The 25,465-nt window shown below is 40.1% G+C and overlaps 1 protein-coding gene across 1 annotated transcript; it reads right to left on the bottom strand.

Moving 5' to 3' along the window:
• Positions 1–11,067: 11,067 nt before the first annotated feature.
• Positions 11,068–24,788, bottom strand: LOC137834564 ((-)-germacrene D synthase). The gene is made up of 6 exons (XM_068642590.2): positions 24,435–24,788; positions 13,553–13,928; positions 13,228–13,443; positions 13,003–13,141; positions 11,676–11,921; positions 11,068–11,361 (listed from the first exon to the last, which is right to left on the bottom strand). The coding sequence occupies exons 1-6, from the start codon at positions 24,724–24,726 to the stop codon at positions 11,068–11,070; spliced, it is 1,563 nt and encodes a 520-aa protein (XP_068498691.2). The 5' UTR covers positions 24,727–24,788.
• Between the last annotated feature and the right edge of the window lie 677 nt (positions 24,789–25,465).

Genomic DNA, 25,465 nt, shown 5'->3' with positions numbered 1-25,465 from the left:
CAAAAAGATCCATGTGAAGCAGTTCAAGGAGTTTTGAAGTGGAAACCACATTTTTCAATTTAAAAAAGTGTTTAATTTGTTTTCCCTTTTGACAAACTTCACAAATATGGTCTTTCTCAAACTTAAGCTTGGGTAATCCTACAACAAGATCTTTAGAAATAAGCTTATTCAAATAAAACATGTGAATATGAGCTATTCTTCTATGCCATAACCATGATTCCTCATGTTTGGTTAAAAGACAACCAATGAAAGTATGATGTGAGATATCAAGTAGGTAAACATTGTTTACCCTTTTACCAATCAACAATACTTCATGTGAATTTGTTAGACGAATCTCACAGATGTTGGATTTGAAGGTTACTTGATAACCTTTATCACACAGCTTACTAATGCTCAATAGACTATGCTTCAATCCTTCTACATATAGAACATCATGAATTAGGAAGTTGCTCTTGTCACCAATGGTGCCTCTCGCAAGAATCTTCCCTTTATTGTTGTCCCCATAGCTTACATGCCCCTTTCTTACTTTAGAATAAGGTTGATAACAGAATTACCTATTTTAATACAATAAAAGCAAGTAGCAACCGGTTGTTTCGATTTTTCAACTGGTTTAAATTTTCTGACAGTTGAATAAGGCTTTGAAACACCACTTTTATTGCTCTGTGGATTAAATCCCAATCCAGATTTTCCAAAAACACAATTTTGAGATGTTAGGACAGTTTCAAAGTTTGATTTTCCTTTTGAAAGCTTATCCACAGTTTTCACAAGATAGTGAATCTTCTTTTCAAAAGAGATTCACAATTTTCACAACCATTTGAGTCACTCTTGCAAGAAGATCTTTTGTAAGACTGTTTCAGATTTTCAAAATTATTTTTCAAATTTTTCAGTTCTTCTTCCAAGACTTTGACTCTCTTTTCCAACCAATTATTCAACTCTCTTAATCGATTGTTTGAAAGAGCTAGTTTGTTATCTTCTTCATGTGTTTCTTTAAAAGCATTGAGAAGTTGGCTGTAATTTTCACTATCAATAAAGGAGCTAGAACTTACACTGTTTGTGTCACTTTCTTGCCTTGTCATTAGACACAAATTTATTTCTTCTTCTTCACTTGAAGAAGAGCTTGAGGAGTTAACATTTTAAGCTTTTCTTGATTTTCCTTTCTTCTCATGCTTCTTGAAGTCTTTCCTCTCTTTATTAGGACATTCAGTTTTAATATGACCCTGTTCACCACATCCAAAGCAAGTATATTTGTTAGAATTAAAATTGATAGATTTCTTGTTGTCATACCTATTGGAAAAGTGATTCTTGTTGTTTCTCTTCTTGAGGAACTTGCTGAATTTCTTGGACAACAAGCTAAATGTTTCCTCATCACTTGAGTCTTTACAACTTTTGTTCCCAACAACCTTCAGAGCAATTGTTGACACGTTTGTCCTCATTTTCTTGAAGGTTCAGCCTATGGTCAGGGAGGTGAGATCCTTCGATTCGGATATGGCAGTGACTTTGGGCTGCCATGACCTATCAAGACACTTGAGAACTTTGATGTTGAGTTCCTCTTTATCAAAAGTTTTCCCAAGACTCATAAGATGATTTGCTATGTGGGTAAATCGTTTTTGCACTTCAACAAGGGATTCACCCTTCTTCATTCTAAACATCTCATACTCTTGTGTGAGAGTATACTTTCTTGCCCTTTTCACATCATTTGTTCCTTCATGAGTCACCACAAGAATGTCCCACATTTCCTTTGCTGACTCACATTGAGATACCCTGAAAAACACATCAGAACTTAAAGAAGATGTGATAATGTTCTTAGCAATGTAACCATATTGAGCTTTCTTACTTTCTTGCTCGGTCCATTGGGACCAAGGTTTTTCATAAATAACTTTTTCATTTTCAATCTTAAAAGTAAAAGGTCCATTTTTTATTGCATCCCAAATACCTTTGTCAATTGATTCAACAAAGATTTTCATTCGTACCTCCCAAAATTGATAATTCACACCACAGAATAGTGGTGGTCAATTTATAGAAGCACCTTCCCCAAAAAGGTAGTTTATCAGCCATCAATTCAGAATTTTTGATCAACTTGAATATCTTTCAAGAACCTAGCTCTTGATGCTAATTGTTAGAATTGAAGGGCTTAAACAAGAGGGGGGTGAATTGCTTTTAAACATTTTTCCCAAAGCTTGAAGGTATGAAGAGAGTCAAAGAAGAATCACAACCAAAGGAATGAAAGAACACAAGTTATAAAACAGTTTTAGTTGAATTCCATAAATTCAACCGGTTGTTTCTTCGATTGAACCGGTTGTTTTTATCAGTAGAATGTAAAAACAACTAAAAACATATATAAAAGAATTAAAGGAGAGAAAGAATCACACAAACAGTTTTATACTAGTTCACTGTTACACCAAGAGCTACATCCAGTTATTAGAAACCTCTAGGTATCCACAAAGTAATCAAAAACCATATTACAAACACATAACCCCCAAAGAAGTGATCTTGATCCCCTCAAGAACACACACTTCCTTTGGCACACCACAATCACACCATAGATCAGAACACCCTCAGATTCTGTGAAAACTAGTACTTACAGAATTACAAATGAAGAAAGAAATAGAATTGATCACACCTGGTACAAATCAAATCAAAGTACACAACAAGTCATACTTCACTCTTAGAAAAATATCCAAAGCCTTAAGCAATCTTGGAGAAAACTTGATTTCACAAACTGATCTTGTAAGTGTTAATGATAGGAGTGCAAAACAAAAAAATTATACTCCAAGAAGCAATTGAAAACATTTATTGTAAAAGCCAAATCAGTTCCGAATCATTTAAAGCAAATTTAACTAATTTAACAAAATTTTGTTAAGAAAATTAAAAAAAAATAGGTTATTTTGTAGAAATAACTGATTGAATTGGTTTAACAGCAAAGTCAACCAAATTCAAACCTATTAAAACTAGTTTCAAAAATTGAAACGATAAAACAACTGGTTGTTCTTCTGCTTCTTCATAAAACAATCTTTTCAAAAGGATTTGAATTTAAATCAGCTTTGGATTCTAACTAAGAGTGAATTAACAAATTCAAACTACCCCAAAACTCACACAACTAAGTTATAATCAGCCTTCAAGCAATCCATGGAGATTTGGAGTCATCAAAGCTCTTGTTCAACAACAACAGCTTGAACAACAAATTTGTTTCATCTTTGAGTGGCTTTCCACGTCTTCAATCCCTTGATTTAAGCTCCAATCAACTAAAAGGAGTAGTAAATATAAGTGTTTAGTATTTTTATGTATTTTTTCCGCTTTATTATAATATTTTAGAATTAAGATTGTATTGTTCATTTAGTTTGAATACTTGTACAAATTTTATCTTATAGTTTATATTCTTATAGTTTGGACATGAGTTTGTAACAGAGATTGCGAGTGGGTTGCGTAAAATCATGGATCCGGACCGGACACAGGATGTGAAATCATTTTTCGGCTTGGGAATTGTTTCATGAATTAAATCATTTGTTCTGGTTGTCTAGCCATATGGGGTTTCCTTGTGCGGCGGAAGGAAATTCAGTATGTGTGAATGTAACTAGTTTGGTTGAACTGGGGGTTGGGAGGATTTGCTCATCTCAACGATGGGAGGGTTCTTCGTGTTGGCAACCATTCATTTGTCAAGGTTATAATCTTCTTCATGCTAAACTCACTTCCCCGTTTATTGAAAAAAAAAATTCAATTTTATTCTAGTTAAATTTTAGGCATATTAGTGTGAAATTTTTTACATTATCATCATCTTTGATATAGATTTGGAAGACATCATAAAAAAAACTTTTTACAGTGTCAATACATTCTAATTTAATTAATTTTATTCAACCCAGTTGTTGTTTCTGCTACTTATATATGTGGCCTTCAATTGCAAACTGGGTCTGACCCAGATGTGTTTTTCAACATTAATGCAGGAGTTGGAGGGATATGGAACTCAAGTTTTGGATCTTGGTGGGAAGGTTGTGGTTCCTGGGTTCATTGATTCCCATGTGCATTTCATTGCTGGTGGATTTCAGTTAACATTGTTGGTGGTCAATCAAGTGCAGTTCAGAAATATAGTCATCAGAAAGTCGAATTGTTTAGGATGGATTTTGGTTTTCTATAGGATAGGATACTTGAATCATTTGCATGTCACCTAATTTTGATGTTTCTATACGAGAAGTCCTTTATGTTTGTAAACGTACAATGTGTTCCATGCTTTAAAATACCACCTGTAGTAACAGATGAAGACGGTGGAGCTGAGAGGTGTTAGTAAAAAGGAAGGAATTTATCAGAAGAATCAAAGATATAGCACAAAGTAAGTCTTGAGATTTTGCATACTTTTTCCTAGTAAACGAGGCTTTCACCCCCACCAAGTTTGGTGGCACCACTGCACTCATAATCTCAGATGAGAAAGGCATGGGGAAAGTCCTGGGGGGAGACGGTGGCGGCGCCACTCTTTCCTCCGCCACCCGCTCCTTTTGTGCTTGCAGCGTCTTGCGCAACTCTTCGTTAACTCGATTTAACTCCTCATTTCTGCCCTGTGATGCAGCCAAGTCCGCTTGCATCCTTTCTTGTTCCATTCTTGATGCTGCTACATCGTCTTGCAGCGCTCGCATCATTTCCAAGACCTGCGCCATTGTCACAGCTCCTTCTTCAGCTGATGGCGCGGGTGAAGTTTGCCTTGTCTTCCTCATTTTCTGAGCAAAGAATCTCAAGAACAAACGAGAACTGACAGCAAAGTGTGGATGGGATCACAAATTCACACGGCCCCACGGTGGGGGCCAAATGATCTTGCAGGGGATTTGAACGTCGAAGGATTCGCCACGTCAAACTCTGTCTTCCGCAAGAACGCTCCAAGCACTCCACAAGAACTCCAAGCAAACCTGCGAAACACAACAAACGGTGCCTCTAGCGGCCGATTGCACTCCGACGCTCAAGTCAGCCTTGCAAAACCACCAAAGAACTAAGAACTAAGAATCTCAGCGAGACTCGTGTGCGCTCTGTGATTCTCTCTCTCTCTGTGTAAACTAGTAACTCGCAAGAATGGATCTTACCTTTCTTTCTGCATGAGCACAGAATGCCTTTATATACTCTGTTGCGCGCCTAAGTTATCCGTGTACGAAGTAACTTAGCGCGTTTCTTTCATTAGGTGTCTCGTGCAACCTCAGTGTGAGCACCAAGTGTGGCTTGGCTAAGCGCACGCACTAGGCATCACCTACTATGTGAACGATCACCTCTGCTTTGCACCATGCACGTTATGGGTTAAGAGAGCACCAATCACCGACTGGCTTACTAGCTCTCTTAGGCCACTCTCGTGCACGACACTACTAAACACCTAACTTCTCCTTTCTCTGATACTCTGCCACACAAGGTTCGTATGCAACGCTCTCGCTGGGAAACGTCCTTCGTTCCCAGCTCAACTGCGCGCCACACGAAAACCCGATGACCATCGCTCACCCCGGATGACCGATCGGTGCACCATAGCTCCACGCCCTCGGCTTCCAGGCGCTTATCTAGGCGTTGATCGCGCATCCTCTCGGACCACCGATCACCCCCTGATCACCGATCACCCCCTGGGTGACCCTCTCAAAGACACATCTGCTTCCCTGGCCCACGTGTCCTACTAAGAACGGTCCACGTGGCCATCTGTTACTGACGTCACCGACTACCGATGACCGACCGGATCAGTTTCCTTGAAGGTTATCATATATGTCAAACTGTCAATTCATATTTGTTTAAGCGTCTGCTCAAATGCGTTGTACATATTTCAAACTTGATTGAGGTTCTATAGTTAAAATTATCTTCTAAATATTTGATTCCATGGACTCATCATGGTAGGTAGAAACTAGAATGAATTAAACTTGCTTTTTTTATAAGATAAACCATGTCAGATTACATTATCCTATATTTCAAGCTTGATAGTCATAAACCTGTATTCAACACATAATTATTGGGATTATTTTAGACGCTACATAACACCATCAATATCATTATTGAGATTATGTGTAGAAGAAACTAGATAATATAAATAGTTTAATTGGTGAGTAGCCTTATTTTTCCTTGCCCTGACAATTAAGGAAAGATTACACGTAAAAATAGCATTGCTAAACAAACTAAAGAAACTTTCTTAAAATCAAATGAGTTGGTTGCAACCAAAATTCCAATCAGGAATGCCTTTCACAATTTCTCCAAAAAAGTATGTTTGGCCGAAATTCTCCACAATTAAACAATTCATTAAAATATAAGAAACAAAAGTAAAATTGCACAATATTTGAGATATGAGAAAACTCATATAAACATCAAACTATTCATGCAAAAAAAAAAACAATGCAGTAGTGGGGCTTTGGAAACCCCTAGGAACAACAGGGTTCGGAAACCCCAGGAATGGTAGGGGTTCGAGAAACACCAAAAATAGCGGGAGTTTGGAAACCCCTGGTAATAGCGAGGGTTTGGAAACCCCCGAAAATAGTGAGAGTTTGAAAATCATCGGAAAGTAATTGTTTTTCCAGGGATTAGTAAAAATCGTCGGTAATAGTTAGGCAAAAGTTACATCTACCAGGAAAAAAAAACAAATCGCGAGTAATGCACTTAGTGGAGGTTAAAACCTCCGGAATCGTCATATATAACTCCGATTAAAATTTTTATTTTTTAATGACATCTATTGAAAATTAAAATAGTTAGGCAAAAGTAAAAATGGTTAAAATAAGGTAAAAAAGGTAGTGTATTTAAATATTGAGAGAATGGAGGGAAAAAAAGCTACAAGTTTATAAGCTATAAACTAATGTCTTTTGGAACCAAGAATAAAATTCATAGTGAAATAAAGATTTTATCGGATTGAACGGAAAGAACAAGCAGGAGAGATCACTTTCCTTCATCTACTCATAAATTTAATTACAACACCACCACTACAATCAATGGGGAGACACGTACGTTTTGGCCACTCAGAAACGCAACTGCTCCGACGATGCCGGTGACGATGACTCCAAGAAGCTCATGCTATAGGCCGGCAGATCCGACGGCGGTGCTGACCAGCGCGCGGCAGAATGAACATGTCGATCGAGGCGTCGGCGACCTTCACGGTGATGGAGCCAGAGACGATGCAACACATGTTCACTGGCGAACTTGGCCCCGACCGCGACTTCTTCATCTACATTCGCCACTTTAACCCGACGGTGCTGAACCTGAGCCAATTATGGTCGCATTGGAGGGCACAGAGGTGACGTCCTCACTCAGTCACCTCCCAATTTTAATTTTAGGTTTCTCACCCATTTTTGCAAGAGTGTTATAATTAGATTGTTTAAATGGATTTAGACGAAGACAATCAATTAGTCATAGTTATATTTTTAAAAAATATATATTTATTAATTAATATGAAATATTATTATTGATATTAATATTAATATTTTTTTTTTATAATTTTAATATTATAAACTCTTCTTTAATTAAATTAAAAAATAATTAAACCAAAATTAATTCTCTTATTTACTTCTAACAATGTTAAATTTTAAAATTATTTTAATTTTGTATAACCTTCTTTTTATATTTCCATTTTAATAAATCCTAAAATTATTTTTTATTCCATTTTCGTCATAAAATCCTAAAAATAAGTGTTGAAAAATATCTAAATATGATGTTCCACACTCTTTGGACAATGGGTTTCGACTTCGGAAAGATGGGGAATTTGGCCAATGACTTTCGATTGGCTTTGAGAACAAGCATTGGATTTTGATTTCAAAATGTTTTCGATTTCACAATGGATTTCAAAGACTAGGGTTTACCTCTGACAGTTTTGTTTTGAAACATACTAAACTTGTTTCATATATCTGGAAAACACTTTATTTTTTTAATTCTATATGTAATACTTTATATCAGGATAAAATATGTATGTAATACTTTATATACGGACAAAATCTGTATATAATATTTCTGTTTCATGGCGCCAAAATTACATATAGATTAAATTCATATGTAATCACTTTTGGCTTACATACGGAAAAATCGTATGCAATTTTTATTTACATACTGAATTAAATCTGTATGTAAATATCCGTATGTAATGACTTTACATACGGATTCATATCCATATGTAATAATCGTATGTAAATAAATAATTTCTTGTAGTGTATATTATTTTTAATCATTAAAATTCATTCTTTTTTATTAGACTAAGCTTCAAGGTTCCAATGAAAACTCAAAAGAATATGTGGAACAAACATTTCAATCAATATTTGGGAAAGAAAAACTTGGGAGAGTACGTTATTATAGAAAGACTATGACATCATCAACATTTAAAAAAAAGGAAAAAATTGTTGCTATAAGAAAAGAACATGCAAATGAAATGAGTGGCATGACAAAGAAAAATGAAGACTATGAAGACGATCTTGAAGAAGAATGAACTTATTGATATGTAGTAAAGAATACATTATGCTTTTTTAACTAAGTTTATAGTTTTAATTTTAAAGACTTGATCCTTAACATTATCCTTGTAGAAATTTTTTATTATGTAGTTTGAACACATCCTTTGAAATATATGAGATTATTTGTTGGGTCACTACTATTTCAATACGCATTATCTTTCAATACTTATTCTTTCCATCTTGAACTTTTGTATGAGTAATTTCTCTAAAATTTAAAAAAAAAAAGTATTGTGATTTTTGTCAATACTCTAAGCAACGCTTTTAAAATTGTGGTTCTAACAAAGACTTTAGGCAATGGTTTTAAAATTGTTGTCTTTACAAAAAATCGTGACCTATTACAAAAGGCTGATATCACTTAGACCACGACAAAAAAATCGTTTTATGTTGTTACCTAAAGTAATATTTGTTGTAGTCTTAGGATTGTCATATGACATGCTAGGAATGAAGATTATTTTGAGAACTCAATAGTCATCTTAGAATTCTCCTTAGCTTATAAATAAGAGACTCCCCTCTTGTAATTTCTAGACATGATTGATATATGAAATTTTGTTTCTGTAATTCTCAGCACACTTATCTAAGTCTCTCTTCTATGATGCTCATGCATTCTTAGAAACTCAAAGAAGGTTTCATAACCTCTTCCTTTCCCTTTACACCTTGTAATCTCACGCCCAAACCAAGAACCTCCATGATCATTCGGTGCTTCCTCCATAAATCTACAAGTCTTTCGCTGTCTTCCATCAATCTACACTCAACACTCAAGAAGAATTGCATCATCTAAGAATGAGCATGGAACAATTTCCATCACTTTATCTTAAAAAAACCTTCAAGATTGGTCCAAGAACTTGAATCCTTCCTTTCAAACTTGAATCACTTCGCACCAAGCCTTACAACAACCCGTTCACAACCTAAATCCTTTGCCTAACCCATTAAGAACACCTTTTCCACCATTAGGGGTTGTTTTTCTTATGCTAATATTGCCTTCATTTTTAAATTTATGAGTGTTCAATCCATCACATATAAACCTTCCCAATAAGGTTTACATCAGTATATAATACTGATTTTTCTTACAGTGGATGTGCGACTTTTGGCATATCAAAACAACTTAGTCGAAGTGAACTATTAATACTTATTTTTATGCCCACAAATGACACCAATATTTTGACCACAATTTCATTAAGATCAACAATCACATCTAAGATATTATCTGCTTTAGAGCTTATTATTTTGGCATGGTTTATTCCTTAAAAGATAAATGGATAGAGTAAGGGATGAATGTGTGTATAAGTTATCATTAATCTTAACTTTTAAGAAATATAAAACTTTTGAGCATACAAGTTGATGTGAGTTGATTTTAGGATTGTTCATTTGTTTGGTGACACTTTACTTAGATTTAGATTTTAGGACAATTATAGGTTATAAGCCTAAGGAAAATTCCCACTGGACATTAACTTAACAAGTGTTAAGTAGATGTGAAGGTTCATTTCCATAAGGCCAAAGGAAAAACACAATTAAAAAGTGAAGATGAATGCCAAAATATGGTGCAGAAATTTATGAAACACAAGATGAGCAACATATGAACCGAATTGAATTCAAGGAACCAAAGACAAGAACAAGATATATTTTGAAAATGAAATTGGAATGGAAATGGAATGGAAAAAAATGAGTGAAAGGAAACTTAGGAGATATGGAATTGTGAAAGGAGCACGCCACTTGGATGGTGAATTGAATCCAAGATAAGTGTAGACGCCGCCACTTGAGAGCTCACAACACTCACAAGATAAGACCAATTTTAGGAGGAGATTCACTCACTCACAATTCTAACACAATTTGTGTATAGTAACTTTACTCTTAATTCAACTTGTGAATACATGAGGTAGGTCTCCCTATTTATAGATTTGGGAGCCTTGGAAAAGAAGAAAAGAGGGTAGAAGGGTAAAAGCCAAAGTGGTGTGGTTTTAGGTCTTGACTTTGGTCAAAACTGCACAATCCTACACATTCTAGAATCTAGGTTTTCCTTTCTACCCTAATGGACTTCTTATGTACCCATTCTTATATCTTCACCTTCTAATTATGCTATATGAACCTACTCTTGCTTATTCTGCTATTTGGACCCCTCATGTGAGCCCAACTTATTTACAACATTTTTCTAAATATTTAAGAAGACTAGTAGGAAGAATTTTAGGTGCTCCGGTCCTTGTCCATCCCTCCTACTGATGAGGTCTTCCCTTGATTGTTGAGATGATCCTTCATAGTTGGCATCCTTAGTCATCTTCTTGTGGATTTGGGTGGTATCACCAGTAGAGTGAGTATTTTATGGAAAGATATAGTACGTGTTTGAAAAATGGTATTTAGAGTATCTTCCTTCAAGGAAAATTGAAATCTTATATCATCCTCAATTATAACAATTAATTAACTTGGTAATATTTAATTCAATTGTTCTATCTTGAACAAAAATGAAATTTCATTATTTAAAAAGAGATGTTTACTATTTCTAAAAGTTATTAATTTAAAGAAGTTTTCCTTTTGACAAATATTTGTTCTTTGACCGTCTTGTTGAACAATCTGAAAGGGATATTCAATCAACATGTAATTAATAAAGACCAAAGTAGATAAACAATAATTGATAGAAGACCAAAGGTTCTAGTTATACAAACATCTTTTTAACTAATAAAGATTCAATGTGATCTTTCATTATTCCTCCTGCATTTGTATAGTTATCTTCATCTTTGTAATGCATGTCGATCATACGTGCAAAGTTGACTACACGCATAAGAAAAGTCTTTGGTACTTGAGTAGGTGCTAAGTATGCTTCATTTATGTCCTTCCAAGCATTCTCAACTAACTTTTGTAGTTTTTCAATGGCACATTTCTTTGACACTTTATGCTGCTTCATATAGCAGTAAATGCTTGAAACAACATGTTCTCTCTCCTGTTCAAACTTTATAAACAAAAATAAAATAAAAATAAAAATGAATCCGAACAAAATCAATATTTAACAAAACATATAGGATTTGTTAATGGTCTTACCAAATTGTTATTATGTCTACCTCTTTCAAATTTTTAAATTTTTTGCAATTGCCAACTCTTAATATAAGATAAATAAGATGTTTATTTTTAAACTCAAATTATAATTCTATTTCTTTTCGACATATTTTGTAAAATTATGTGCATTTATCAGTAGTCCTAGAGAAAACTTTGTCACATTCTATTTTTAGTTAAATTGATAGAAATTAATTAGTGTTTAGCATGTACCTCATCTCCAACAATGTCATCCATGATTCTGCATATAGTTGTAGAAGCTGCAATAACTTTTTGTTCATTCGTTGCCCACATAAGAACCTTTTCTGTTGTATCTTCCATGCCTAGGAAAGATAAGGTAATCAGGAAAGGGTAAGCACTTGACATTCCTCTTACTTCCATGTACTCCTCCATTGTTGGAATGTGGTTGGTATGACACCATCTTCCCTCAGCCATGTGAGCTTGGACTAGTCTTTTCATCTATCATTAAAGTACAAATATATAATTAAGCGGGAGCATCATCTACAGATAGCGGTGACAACTTTCAAAATAAGATCAACATATAGACTACGGTTCTAATTATAAATGTCCTCTGTTTAAAACAAAGCATATAGACTATGGTTTGGTGGCCAACCATCACCTATAAAGGCCACTATAGACTACAGTTTTTAGGAAAATGTCACCCCATATAGACTACGGTTATTAGGTCATAATTGTCATCTATACGCTTTTTTATTTCCCACTCCAAGCATTTTCGTCTTTGTGTTTTCATCTCCGTTATTCCCATTGTTGTCTTCTCTGTAACTTCTCTTTGTTGCCATTGCTCTTATTGCTTGTAATGTGTCTTTTCTTATTGTTTTTTATGTTTTTTTTTTCATATTTTATGTGTTTTCTTGATGATTTTTTCTCTATTTTCAGTTCAGAACAAATGGGTTCCAAGGTTTGACACTTTTGCTTTTGTTCTCCTTCTCGTTGCTGATGTGCATCACTGTTGAAGCTCTTCAGCTCCTCTAAAACCTTTGTTTCTTTACCACAACCTTAAGTTTCCATAACTAGAAGTCGTTCTCTCTCAAAAATTTCTTGACATCAAACTTGGACGGAAAAAATAACAATATTGAAGAAAACAATTTAGGTTCATATACACTATAGGTGACAGTTTTGTATATAATTGGTGTCTATAATGGTCTAATAGATTACGATTGTGTGGTCTTCTTCTATAATTCAAAATTATAGACGGCGTGTGCATAGATTACAACTCTAAAACCGTCATACCATATTCATATTTTGGCAACTGCACATAATTGTAGTAAATCCTAATTCCTTGTTTGGTTATTAAATAGGAGTGGTGATGTTTTTAGATGAAAAATGATTTTTTTACACCTCTAATATTTTACATAAAAAAATATCTATTTTTTATACTCCATACAATTCAAATTAGCTGGAAAAAAGATATTTAGTTTATATTTTTTTATGCAAATATAGAAATAAAATAAAAAATTGATTCAACTTCTTAAAATAAGTTGAATAAAGAATAAGAAAAAATTACTGAAATTATAATTACTTCTTTCTTGGCATACTTTATGAAATATACTTTTCCTTTCTTTCTCATCTCTTTCTCAATTTCTTCATAAACATCCAAAATTGCCTTATAACATAATTGCATGTATTTTGGAAGATCAACCAAGCAACAAATATCCCACCTGCAAGTCTTGAGAAAGTTATCTTTGATATATTGGAAGAATTAGGCTAAAGATATACTACTATGTGTCATTTTGGTGCGCGTAACCTCTCAATTACACTGGTGAAAAGCTCAAGTTCTTCGATGGTTCCATAAGCATCATAGAGGTCATCAATGATGGAAGTTAGAGCTATTGCTTTTGTTGTTATCCATCTAGAATATTGTGGTTCAAAGTAGACACCCAAAATCCAAAAACAACATTCGACGATCCTATCTCGTGTAAAAGGTAAATTGGTTGAGACACTTAAATCCTTAGTCCACCATCTGCATCACAAAAAATAGAACTAAGATTCCAAAGACAAGAGCAAGAATCTTTAACTAGTATTCATTGATTTATGCAACGAAAGGTAAATATGTGTGAGGAAGATATTACTTGGTTAGACTGCTGACTTCTTTCAAATGTAGCTCCTGCAGCATATTAAAATCTAATTTTGCAAATGTTAACAATTTTTCATCATGAGATGGATCTTCTTCGTAAAAAGGCATATAATATATCACCTCCAACCTAGGCAAACATCTGCGAAGTGATTGTTTTAAGCTATGTTGCACTCGTGCCGCATGAGAACAACTTAATTGGGTGGTTATAAACTTCATTAACTGCTCAAAACTGAACTTATGTGCTTCTTCAAGCATATATTCTCCATGACATCTTAGTCCTGCTGCTTCATACAAGCTTAACATTCCTTGAATATCATCAGCTAAACTTTCCTTAAACTTTCCGGTTTGGTCTTGGAATTTGCAAAATATACCTGTTTAATTTATAAACATGTGTTGATTTCAAGATATATATTTAATTATATAATTGTTATAAGGAATACTATCACACAATTGACTTACACAAATTAATATCAAATTATTTAAGTTGGTTTGAGTCACCCTATAAACCCAACCTTAAAAGTGAAAATTGTTTTGACAAATAATAAGTGTTGTATAATTTAAAAGAAATTAAAGCTTATTTAGGTCAAATTATATTTATTAGAGATTAGAAAATTTGATAACTGAGAAATTTACACAAACCGATGTACTTTTGTATTTTTTTTTCAAAATTTACACCAAACAAAATTTGTAATCATAATCATAATCATAATAATAATAATCATAATAATAATAATAATAATAAATTTATTGATATTAATAACATTAACAAAAAAATATGAAATATACCTGATCCTGCCTGTTGACCAGAGCGCTGGAAACTGCCTCGTCAAAGGATCGACGTGTGCACCGCTTCAAACCTCCGTTCCTCTACGAGATCCACCTCAAGAACCTGCAAAAGAAACAGAGCGGCGCCGCTGCGGCCGATCGCACTCCAACGCCCAAGTCAGTGACCGAATCACCAAATACTAAGAGAACAAGAACCGTGCAAATCCTCTCTCACAGTAAGCTCTATAACTCGCAAGCGTAAAGAGTATAATCTGAACGTGCGTACCTCAGAAAGTTCGTTGAGAACTCTTATATACCTGGTTACTTTCTCTCTCCTGGCAGTTACAGACTTGGACACGTGGCTCGCATCCAACTGTACACGTGCCATCATCTGGAGCCTCCTTGACTTGGGCGCTGCTTCTACTCTCGTTTTGCTAAGTTACCTATGCATGGTACTGCCCAGTACATAGCTAACTTGGGAGTGTGATCTCTACTGGAACTGGCGAGTTAGGGTGCCTTCATACACCTTCCCTGTGGTCTCGCCGGCCGCCTTCATAATCTGCACCACCTTCATCTCTGGCGATGTGCTTGCTCTGGCGATCTCCAATCACTCGGTCGCCTGAGTTTACATCTGGCGACTTCATCTCCAACCTGGTGATCGCCGGTTCTGGTATGCTGGAGATCGGAACACGCCAACTTAATAACTGACGACTTCACGAGCCCCCCGACTTCCTTCCCTTCTGCCAACCTGGCGCCTTGTCCACACGTCTATACTGTAGCTTGATGCCACGTCATCACTTCCGACCACCAGGGCGGTACACAAGCCCCCCAGTCTTAAGCGAAGACTTGTCCAGCGAAAAGACTGAAAGAGTCACGTCAACACCGGTCTACGTGGCACTGACGCAGAATTCCAAGCGGTTGTACTTTTTGCTGCTCTGACGCTCCACCAAACCCCTCACCCATCGTTCGACACGTGGCTTCATCAATGGTTACCTTCAGCTACCGTTTGCGCTTCCCAAACCCATTTCGAAAAAACTCTTAAACCCATTTCGCTCCACACTGTTCCATCACTTTCCCTCGTATACAGCTTGCAACAGACTTTATGCCTTTTCGTATATATGTTTTGAACTGATATTCATTGTTAATGACAAAGTCTACGTTTTTCCTCTTATGACTTCTTTAACTGCTTCAACTTTCCTTGCTTGCTTAATTCCGAAGAAAAGACTTAGGAAAACTGTAGGCACGACCTTTGACTTAACTGCTTCGAATCACCTCAACTTCGAATAATAATCACATTTATCAACTCGTAACTTAAGGCAATAAACCTTAGCGTAAAATGAGACCTTAAGCACCAAACTTTGACTCAGCTACTGGCTTAAACACTGCTTCACCCGATCTGCTCCATCAAAATGGGTCTTTTAACTTTTTCGCCACTGTTTGAACTTTTCCTGGTCGCTAGAAACTCTTGGCGATCAGCTTCTTTCTGGCTTCACGCCTTGGCCATTGTTCCTTGATCTGGGGGTAGAGACGCCTTTCGGATCCTTCTCTACCTCCTTGTGCTTCAGAGCAAGGGATCGGGTGGCTAGGCGTTCTCTTCGAACCTACCTTAGCCACCCTCAGAACTTCTTCCACCCTCTACATCGTACCTGAACTCGTTCGAGACGAGAAGGATTTTATCTTGCCTGAACTCGCTCATAGGCGAGAAGGTCTTTAACCCGCCTGAACTCGCTCACAGGCGAGAAGGTCTTTGAACTCGCCTGAACTCGCTCACAGGCGAGAAGGTCTTTGAATCATGCCTCTACATTGCCCCAAGGGTTACATCTTCTCGCCCCCAGAAACACGGAGGACTTTTACTTGCCTCTACATTGCCCCGGGGGTTACATCTTCTCGCCCCCAGAAACACTGAGGACTTTCACTTGCCTCTACATTGCCCCAGGGGTTACATCTTCTCGCCCCCAGAAACACTGAGGACTTTCACTTGCCTCTACATTGCCCTGGGGGTTACATCTTCTCGCCCCCAGAAACACTGAGGACTTTCACTTGCCTCTACATTGCCCCAGGGGTTACATCTTCTCGCCCCCAGAAACACTGAGGACTTTCACTCTTTCTCGCCTGCACTCGCTCGACGGCGAGGAGGTCTTTAACTTGCCTCAGGACGTGCGAGGGCGTTGAGGTCTTTTAACTGGTGCCTCCGATCGCCGAAAGACGATGAGGACTTAAAAACTTTAACTGATGCCTCCAATCGCCGAAAAACGATGAGGACTTAAAACTTTAACTGATGCCTCCAATCGCCGAAAAACGATGAGGACTTAAAAACTTTAACTGATGCCTCCAATCGCCGAAAAACGATGAGGACTTAAAAACTTTTTAGAAAGCATGCAATATATCTTTACTCGCCTTAAATCACGTATAAGTGACAAGGTCTTTCCTCAAAACTTTTTGGAAAATAGCAGGCATGCAATCTGAAAACGCCTTATACTTCGAAAACTCTTCTTTTATTGGGTGGCCTCATTAAAAACCCTCCTTAGGGAAAAAAGAGTGCCCCCTTCAAACTGTTTTATCAGAGACATTGTAATGTAACTTTTGTGTTTGTCTTTACTTACCAAGCTCTTAATTATAGTACAACTTCAGGTGCGCGGCGTTCCAGGTGCGAGGAATCGCCCCTCCTTCCAGCGTCTCTAAGCGGTAGGCGCCGTTCCCGAGCGCCTCGGTTATTCTGAACGGTCCAGTCCACTTGGGCGACAGCTTATTCTCCATCTCGTACTGGTGGGCTTTTCTCATCACCAGGTCGCCTTCTCTAAACTGCCTTGACATCACCTTCGAGTTGTACCTTCGCTCAACCCTCCTCTTCACCGCCTCAGCCTTCAATCTCGCTTCCTCTCTAACCTCATCCAGTAGATCCAGGTTCAGCCTTCTCTCTTCATTCGAGTCTTCCTCTACAAAGTTCTGGAATCTCGGCGAGCTCTCCTGAATCTCTACTGGAATCATCGCATCACACCCATAGACTAGGCTGAACGGGGTCTCATGGGTTCCTGACTGCTTGGTGGTATGGTATGCCCAGACTATACAGGGCACCTCCTCAGCCCAGCTTCCCTTGGCTTTTTCTAGCCTTCTCTTCAAACCTCTCAACAACACCCGATTAGCTGACTCCACCTGGCCATTTGTCTGAGGGTGCTCGACGGATGCAAACACTTGTTGAATTCCCACCCCTTCGCAAAGTTTCTTCAACAGGTGGCTTGCAAACTGAGTCCCATTATCCGACACCAGGCGTTTAGGCACTCCAAACCGGCACACGATGTTCTTCCACACAAAACCTTCGATCTTGTGTGCGGTGATCTGGGCCACTGGTTCTGCTTCGATCCACTTGGTGAAATATTCAATCGCCACCACCAAGTACTTCATCTGCCTGATCGCCAGCGGGAAAGGTCCCAGGATGTCGATTCCCCAGGTATGAAACGGCCAAGGGCTATAGATCGACTTCAACTCCTCGGGAGGCGCCTTATGCCAATCGGCGTGCTGTTGGCATTGTTTGCAACATTGGGCATACTTCTTGCAATCTTCTCTCATCGATGGCCAGTAGTATCCTGCACGGAGAGTCCTCGCGGCCAGAGCTCGACCCCCGACGTGGCTTCCGTATATACCTTCGTGGAGCTCCGCCATGATTCTCGTGCACTTCTCGCCATGTATACATTCCAGGAGCGGGTGAGTGAACCCAAACCTGTACAGATCGCCATCAATCAGGGTGTACTTGCTAGAATTCTTCTTTACCTTCCTAGCCTCAGTCGGATCCAGCGGGAGAAGGCCATCCGCCAGCCACCGCTTGTACTGTGTTACCCAAGTGTCTGGCTCATGGGTAGCGCAGACCTGCATCACGTTCACCTTCTCTCCCCGACATGCTCTAATTCTCGGCAATCTCAGAGTTTCTTGCGTCAGGGACTTATGGCTTCTTGCTGCTTTCTCCGTCGACTTGCTTATCTGAAGGACCAGGTGATCTGCCACAAATGCTCTCGGCGTCTTCAGAGTTTCTTGAATCACCGTCCTCTGCCTACCCCCCTTGCCTGAACTGGCGAGCTTAGCTAGCAAGTCAGCTCGGGCATTCTGCTCTCTGGGCACATGCACTACTTCAAAGGAGGCAAAAGAACTCTTCAACTCCTGCACATATTCCAGATAGGCCGCCATTTGTGGATCTTTAGCCTGGAACTCGCCTGTTACTTGCCCTGTGACTAGCAGCGAGTCACTCTTAGCCATCAGCACCCTAGCTCCCATCTCCTTGGCCAGCAAAATTCCGGCGATCAACGCCTCGTACTCCGCTTGATTGTTACTGGCTTTGAAGGCAAACCTCAGAGATTGTTCGATCAGCACGCCGTTGGGTCCTTCCAATATGACTCCAGCACCGCTGCCCTGCTGGTTCGACGATCCATCCACCGAAAGTACCCAACGGAAATCGTCCCCTTCGACTCGCGTTGCCTCAAATGAGAGCTCGACCACGAAATCTGCAAAGATTTGCCCCTTAATCGGGCCTCGGGGCTCATATTTGATATCAAACTCTGACAATTCTACTGCCCACTTCACCATCCTTCCTGAAACGTCAGGCTTCTTCAAGACCTTCTGGATGGGCAGGTCGGTCATCACCAGTATTGTGAAGCTATGGAAGTAGTGGCGCAACCTCCTCGCCGAAAATACCACAGCCAGCGCAACCTTCTCCAGGGCCTGATATCTCGTTTCGGGGCCCTGCAACACCTTGCTCACAAAATAAATAGGCTTTTGAGCCTGACCTTGATCCTGGGCGAGCACCGCACTCACCGCCCTCTCAGTTACAGCAAAATACAACCTGAGAGGGGTTCCCACCAGCGGTTTGCACAGAACCGGCGGGCTCGCCAGATACTCCTTCAGCTTGACGAAAGCTTCCTCGCACTCTTTCGTCCAAACAAACTTATTGTTGCGCCTCAGGCACTGAAAATAGGGATGGCCCCTTTCTCCGCTAGCGGACACGAAGCGGGACAGGGCTGCCATCCGACCTGTTAGTTGTTGAACCTCTTTCACCGTAGCTGGGCTCCTCATCGCCAAGATGGCGGCACACTTATTAGGGTTGGCCTCTATGCCTCTTTCAGTCAAGAGGAAACCCAAAAACTTCCCAGCTTCCACGCCGAAAATACATTTCTCTGGATTCAGCTTCAATCTGAACTTGGCGATTGTCGTGAACAATTCCTCCAAGTCGGCAAGGTGTTTGCTCTTTTCCGGCGAGGTCACGACCATGTCATCGACGTACGCTTGCACGTTCCTTCCCAGCATCGGTGCAAGTACCAGATCCATCAACCTCTGGTACGTGGCCCCCGCATTCTTCAGCCCAAACGGCATCACTTTGTAGCAGTAGCACGACCTCTCCGTCATGAAGGCTGTCTTCTCTTCATCCATGGGATGCATCTTGATCTGATTATACCCCGAGAAGGCATCCAGGAAACTCAACAGCTTACACCCCGCAGCACTATCCACCAGGGCGTCTATGCTTGGTAAAGGATACGAATCCTTTGGGCAAGCTTTGTTCAGGTCGGTGAAATCGACGCACATGCGCCATTTCCCGTTACTCTTCTTCACCAGCACGACATTCGCCAGCCATTCAGGGTACTGGACTTCCCTGATGTGGCCTGCAGCAAGGAGCTTCTGTGTTTCATCCCTAATCGCCTACCTCCTCTCCTCGTTGAACTTTCTTCTTCTTTGTCGCACTGGTCTCACCAAGTTGTCCATCGCCAGATGATGGCACAAGAAGTCGGGATCAATCCCGGGCATGTCCGAGGCGGACCATGCAAACGCGTCCAGATGCCACTCAATCACCTTGGCGATCTGGTCCTGGAGCTCGACCTCCAGAGATCTTCCCAGCTTGAAGATCTTTCCCCCGATCTCTTTCTCGAGCCACTGCTCGACAGGTTTTGCCCTGGATTCTCGGGCGATCACCGCCCTGGCGATTCCCTGCTCTCTCGCTTCCTCAGGGCGATTCCGCGCCTCTTCCTCCTCCAGACCAGCGTCTCCTTCCACTAGCTCAGCGTCCATCATCTCCACGTCCCTTCCGACGGTCTCTTCCGCTACCGTCGATCTGGGCTTCACATTGGGAGGTGGGGCGGTTGTTACATAACTCACTGATCTCTTGTTTTTCAGGCTATTCTCATAGCACTTTTTCGCTTCTTTCTGATCAGACTTGATTGTGATCACCACCCCCTCCATAGACGACAACTTTACCTTCATGTGCCGAGTCGACGGAATGGCGCCTATCCTGTTAAGCGTGGGCCTTCCCAACAGGATGTTGTATGCTGAAGGGGCGTTTACAATGAGGTACTTGATTTTCTCCGTCCTCGAACCAGCCTCGTCTGTAAACGTGGTTCTCAACTCAATGTACCCCCTGACCTCCACCTGGTCACCAGCGAACCCATATAGGCACCCTCCATAGGGCCTTAGCTGGTCTAGGGGCAACTCCAGCTGCGTGAAAGTCGGCCAGAACATCACGTCTGCCGAGCTTCCCTGGTCCACCAGAACTCTGTGGACCTTCCTTCCCGCCGTAATCAACGAAATGACTATGGGATCGTTGTCATGGGGCACAACGTCCCGAAGATCCTGCTTGGTGAACGTAATGTCCACCTCCGGCGAGTGATCTTCAAACATATCCATTGTCATCACCGACCGCGCGTACTTCTTCCTCTGCGACGCGGTGCATCCACCACCTGAGAAGCCTCCTGCAATGGTGTGGATTTCCCCGTGGATAGGTATCTCGTGTTGCTGGGCTTCTCCACCTGCTGGCTGGGAACTCGACGCTCCCCCCGTCCTCCTATCCAGCAGATAGTCATTTAGGAACCCGCTCTTAACCAGATGATCGAGCTGATATCCTAAGGACAAACACGAGTCCAAAGTGTGGCCAAAGCCTTGGTGAAACTCACACCAGGCGTCTGGCTTTGGTCCCAGCACCTTGTCACCCACCTTCTCAGGCGCTTTCAACCTGGCAGATATATTGGGAATGGCGATCAGGTCCGCCAATCCCATAACAAACGTATGCTTAGGCGGGCGATTGTATTCCCGGCGTGCTGGCTGCTGGCGTCCCTGGCCCCTCCCCTTGTTCCTCCTATCATAAGGATGGCGAGTCCTCTGGTCCTTCCTGGCCGCCGCCGCTGTTTCCAGCACCCTTTGCGGCTGGATCCTGGTCTGGGCGCGTGGCCTAGCGGGAGCCACGCTCCCTCTCTTCTCAGCGACCTCACTCTCGTCGGCGATGTGAGCCACCGCAAGTCGCCTGACCTCAGCAAACGTTGCAGGGTGAGCCCTGATCAAGGCCTCGCAGAATGGTCCTGGCAACACGCCCTTCTTGAATGCATAGACCAGCATTTCTTCATCTTTGGCCGGCGATCTGACCATCTGCGCTCCAAAGCGATTCAGGTAGTCTCTGAGGGACTTTCCCTGGTACTGCCTTATATCAAACAGATCATAAGACACCCTGGGCGGTGCCTTGTTCACGATGTATTGCTCGACGAAAACCTTCGAGAATTGCTGAAAACTGGTTATGTGACCGTTAGGTAGGCTCACAAACCACTCCAACGCTTACGAACATCTTGCAATACACGGCGTCTGACCCTCCCGACAGCATCATCTGCGTATGGAACGTGGTCAGATGGGCCTCTGGATCCTCCACGCCGGTAAAGACAGCCTTAACCGGAACCACGCTCGTGGGAATAGGCGTGTCAGTAATCGCCTGAACAAAAGGCATAGGGAAAACGCGAGGTGGCGATGACGGCGCCACCTCTTCAGCAGAAGAACGCCCTTGCTGCTCCTGAAGAGCTTGACGCAGCTCCTCAGTCACCTTGCTGAGCTCCTCATTCCTGGCGCGAGAGGCGACCAGGTCCTCATGCATTCTTGCCTGCTCTATGCGTGAGGCTTCCACAGTTGCCTGCAACGAACGCATCATCTCTTCCATCTGCGCCATGGTCATGGCAGCGGCACCTTCAGCAGCGACAGGCGCAACTGGACTTGAGCGATTACTTCTCATTTTTCTCATGAAACTCAGCGAATCACAGAATGCAGCGAACAACACTTGCTTCAGCTACGATCGATTCAGTGATCAATCGGAAGAAATTGCGCGAAACTTCGCGGGGAAATTCAAGAATACCGCTACCTCCAAAGAAACCTGCAACTCCACCAGAAACCACTGCTCTTCCCACGGATAACCAAACGAGCGAAAGAGCTCAACTCCACTGAACGAATCGCGCGAAAACATCAGAAAAAACCTCACTCTACCGATCAGATCCCAAACGAACGGTATAAAACGCGAATTTACCGAACAAATCTCAAACAAACAGCGAACGATGGTTGCACCAGCACACAACCACGCAGAAAACTTCGAAAACCTCCAAGAACTCACGCTATGGATGGGAGCAAGTTTTACACGGCCCCACGGTGGGCGCCTGATGATCCTGCCTGTTGACCAGAGCGCTGGAAACTGCCTCGTCAAAGGATCGACGTGTGCACCGCTTCAAACCTCCGTTCCTCTACGAGATCCACCTCAAGAACCTGCAAAAGAAACAGAGCGGCGCCGCTGCGGCCGATCGCACTCCAACGCCCAAGTCAGTGACCGAATCACCAAATACTAAGAGAACAAGAACCGTGCAAATCCTCTCTCACAGTAAGCTCTATAACTCGCAAGCGTAAAGAGTATAATCTGAACGTGCGTACCTCAGAAAGTTCGTTGAGAACTCTTATATACCTGGTTACTTTCTCTCTCCTGGCAGTTACAGACTTGGACACGTGGCTCGCATCCAACTGTACACGTGCCATCATCTGGAGCCTCCTTGACTTGGGCGCTGCTTCTACTCTCGTTTTGCTAAGTTACCTATGCATGGTACTGCCCAGTACATAGCTAACTTGGGAGTGTGATCTCTACTGGAACTGGCGAGTTAGGGTGCCTTCATACACCTTCCCTGTGGTCTCGCCGGCCGCCTTCATAATCTGCACCACCTTCATCTCTGGCGATGTGCTTGCTCTGGCGATCTCCAATCACTCGGTCGCCTGAGTTTACATCTGGCGACTTCATCTCCAACCTGGTGATCGCCGGTTCTGGTATGCTGGAGATCGGAACACGCCAACTTAATAACTGGCGACTTCACGAGCCCCCCGACTTCCTTCCCTTCTGCCAACCTGGCGCCTTGTCCACACGCCTATACTGTAGCTTGATGCCACGTCATCACTTCCGACCACCAGGGCGGTACAATACCTATGATTGATATTCTATTATCGAAGCATATCAAGAGTGAGACAAGAGAATTGTAACCAAGAGTGAGACCATATTTTTATTGGTTTAGACAACACTTATTCTAATGTAGTTTATTCATTTCTAATAATATCACCTTATAATTGTGGCTTAAATATAAATAGTTTATAAGTCATTATCTTTGGTAAACATCCATAATTAAATATCATATTTTTATTATTCTAAGTCACACTTTAATGTGATTTTTTTTAAAGTCACATCACAAAAATGTGACTTAAACATTTATGGTCCAAAAAATATGTTCTATGATGATTGATAAGTCATAATAATTGTTGTATTTTTCACTTTTAAACCACATTTATACTAAGTTGACCAAGCATAGTGCACCCTAAAATAATAATAAGTAATATAATGAGTATTTTTGTCTTTCTCTTACATATTTAACTTCATCCTTATTTTAGGTAAGAAACTCATTATTTTATTCCACTAGTTTATCTCCCCCAAACCACGTTTTTTCAATATTAGATTTGTAGCCAAAATTATTCTAGCTTACAAGATTTTCTATTTTTGTTTTTCTTTATTTAAAAAAAATGCAGACATGCATCCTACCTCATGGTCTGTTTCAAACCAACTTGAACTTGATTAACTCATTTTTGATTCATCTGCGCAAATAAAAGCTCAAAATTTGATTCGAACAAAGTATCTAAATTTGTTTAGACTTGTTTGTATATAGTTGACTTGATGATGTGATGATGCAATGCAAGTAGTACCAAAGTAGCCCAAGGAGCAAACTCAAAGAATAAATTTAATAGCATCACAAAAGAAGTTATTGTTTTTGAAAAAGAAATTGGTTAAAAGTTGATGAACATACTTGAAGAAATGCGGTATCCATGTTGTCTAAGCAACCTAAAGAGTAGAGTCGTTTGGTAAAGATGATCACTATGAGCTATGATATTATTGTCCTTTGTTGAAATGTCATAAATTTGACTTAGAACACTGTCAATTTCGTGCTCAAATTGGTAAGAGACACCCAAACGTTGAACTGAATCAATGAAGTTCAATTTAAAAGAGAAATTGTTATGATCAATAGGTGAGACAAGGGTCTTCCTCACGTCCTCTTTTAATAATTTAGCTTGTCGAATGTGGCTATCACTTTCCTGCATGAAATAGATTAAATGTAAAATACATGATTTTAGCTAAAGAGATTGAAAATAAAAAATTACATACAGCGGAAGTAGGAACGTAGGAAAGGAAGTGATTGCCCCAAATGGAAGGATAAAAATTTGCAGTGGGTCGAGTGAAGGGAGGTTTTCCACCATTGGCAGAAGTTGGAAGTGATAAGCCTCCGTTTGACATGGTTTTTTTTTTTTGCATATAATGTAAGTGACTTTTTGGTGAAAAGGAGGTGTAGTTCTTAGCTTTGAAATGTTGAACAACAAACAACCCAACCAATTACATTTATAACAAACCAAAGTTATTTGGCAAAGGTAGTGACGTAAAGGCAGACTCAGTCTATGGAATAGGTTCAGAATTGAGGCACGGAAAATTATTTAATGTTTTTTTAATAACTCTTAGAAATACTTGAGTTGTTCTACAATACTCGTGGTTGTGAAGTTTACTTGTCATAACTCATTGATAGTTCTACTATATGAATACGAAAATTCTAATAAACAATTTCATCATTAACTATGGAAACCAACACATTTTTTTAAACTAATAAATTGGCTTACGTATAATTTTAAATAGCTATTATATTAAAACATTAATTGTATTTAGTTTATATAATAATTCGTATGAAGTCACAACTTTAGAACTAAATATTTTTTCATTAACTTGTATAATTCAATTAAATATAATGTGAATTGTTTAGTATTTATATGGTAGTATCGATATTTAAAACCT

Source organism: Phaseolus vulgaris, chromosome 11 (genome assembly GCF_051622355.1).
Source record: "Phaseolus vulgaris cultivar YP4 chromosome 11, ASM5162235v1, whole genome shotgun sequence".
In the NCBI taxonomy this organism is placed as follows: domain Eukaryota; kingdom Viridiplantae; phylum Streptophyta; class Magnoliopsida; order Fabales; family Fabaceae; genus Phaseolus; species Phaseolus vulgaris.
Note: the sequence above shows the minus strand (reverse complement) of the source record. Positions and strands in the feature narration are given on the sequence as shown.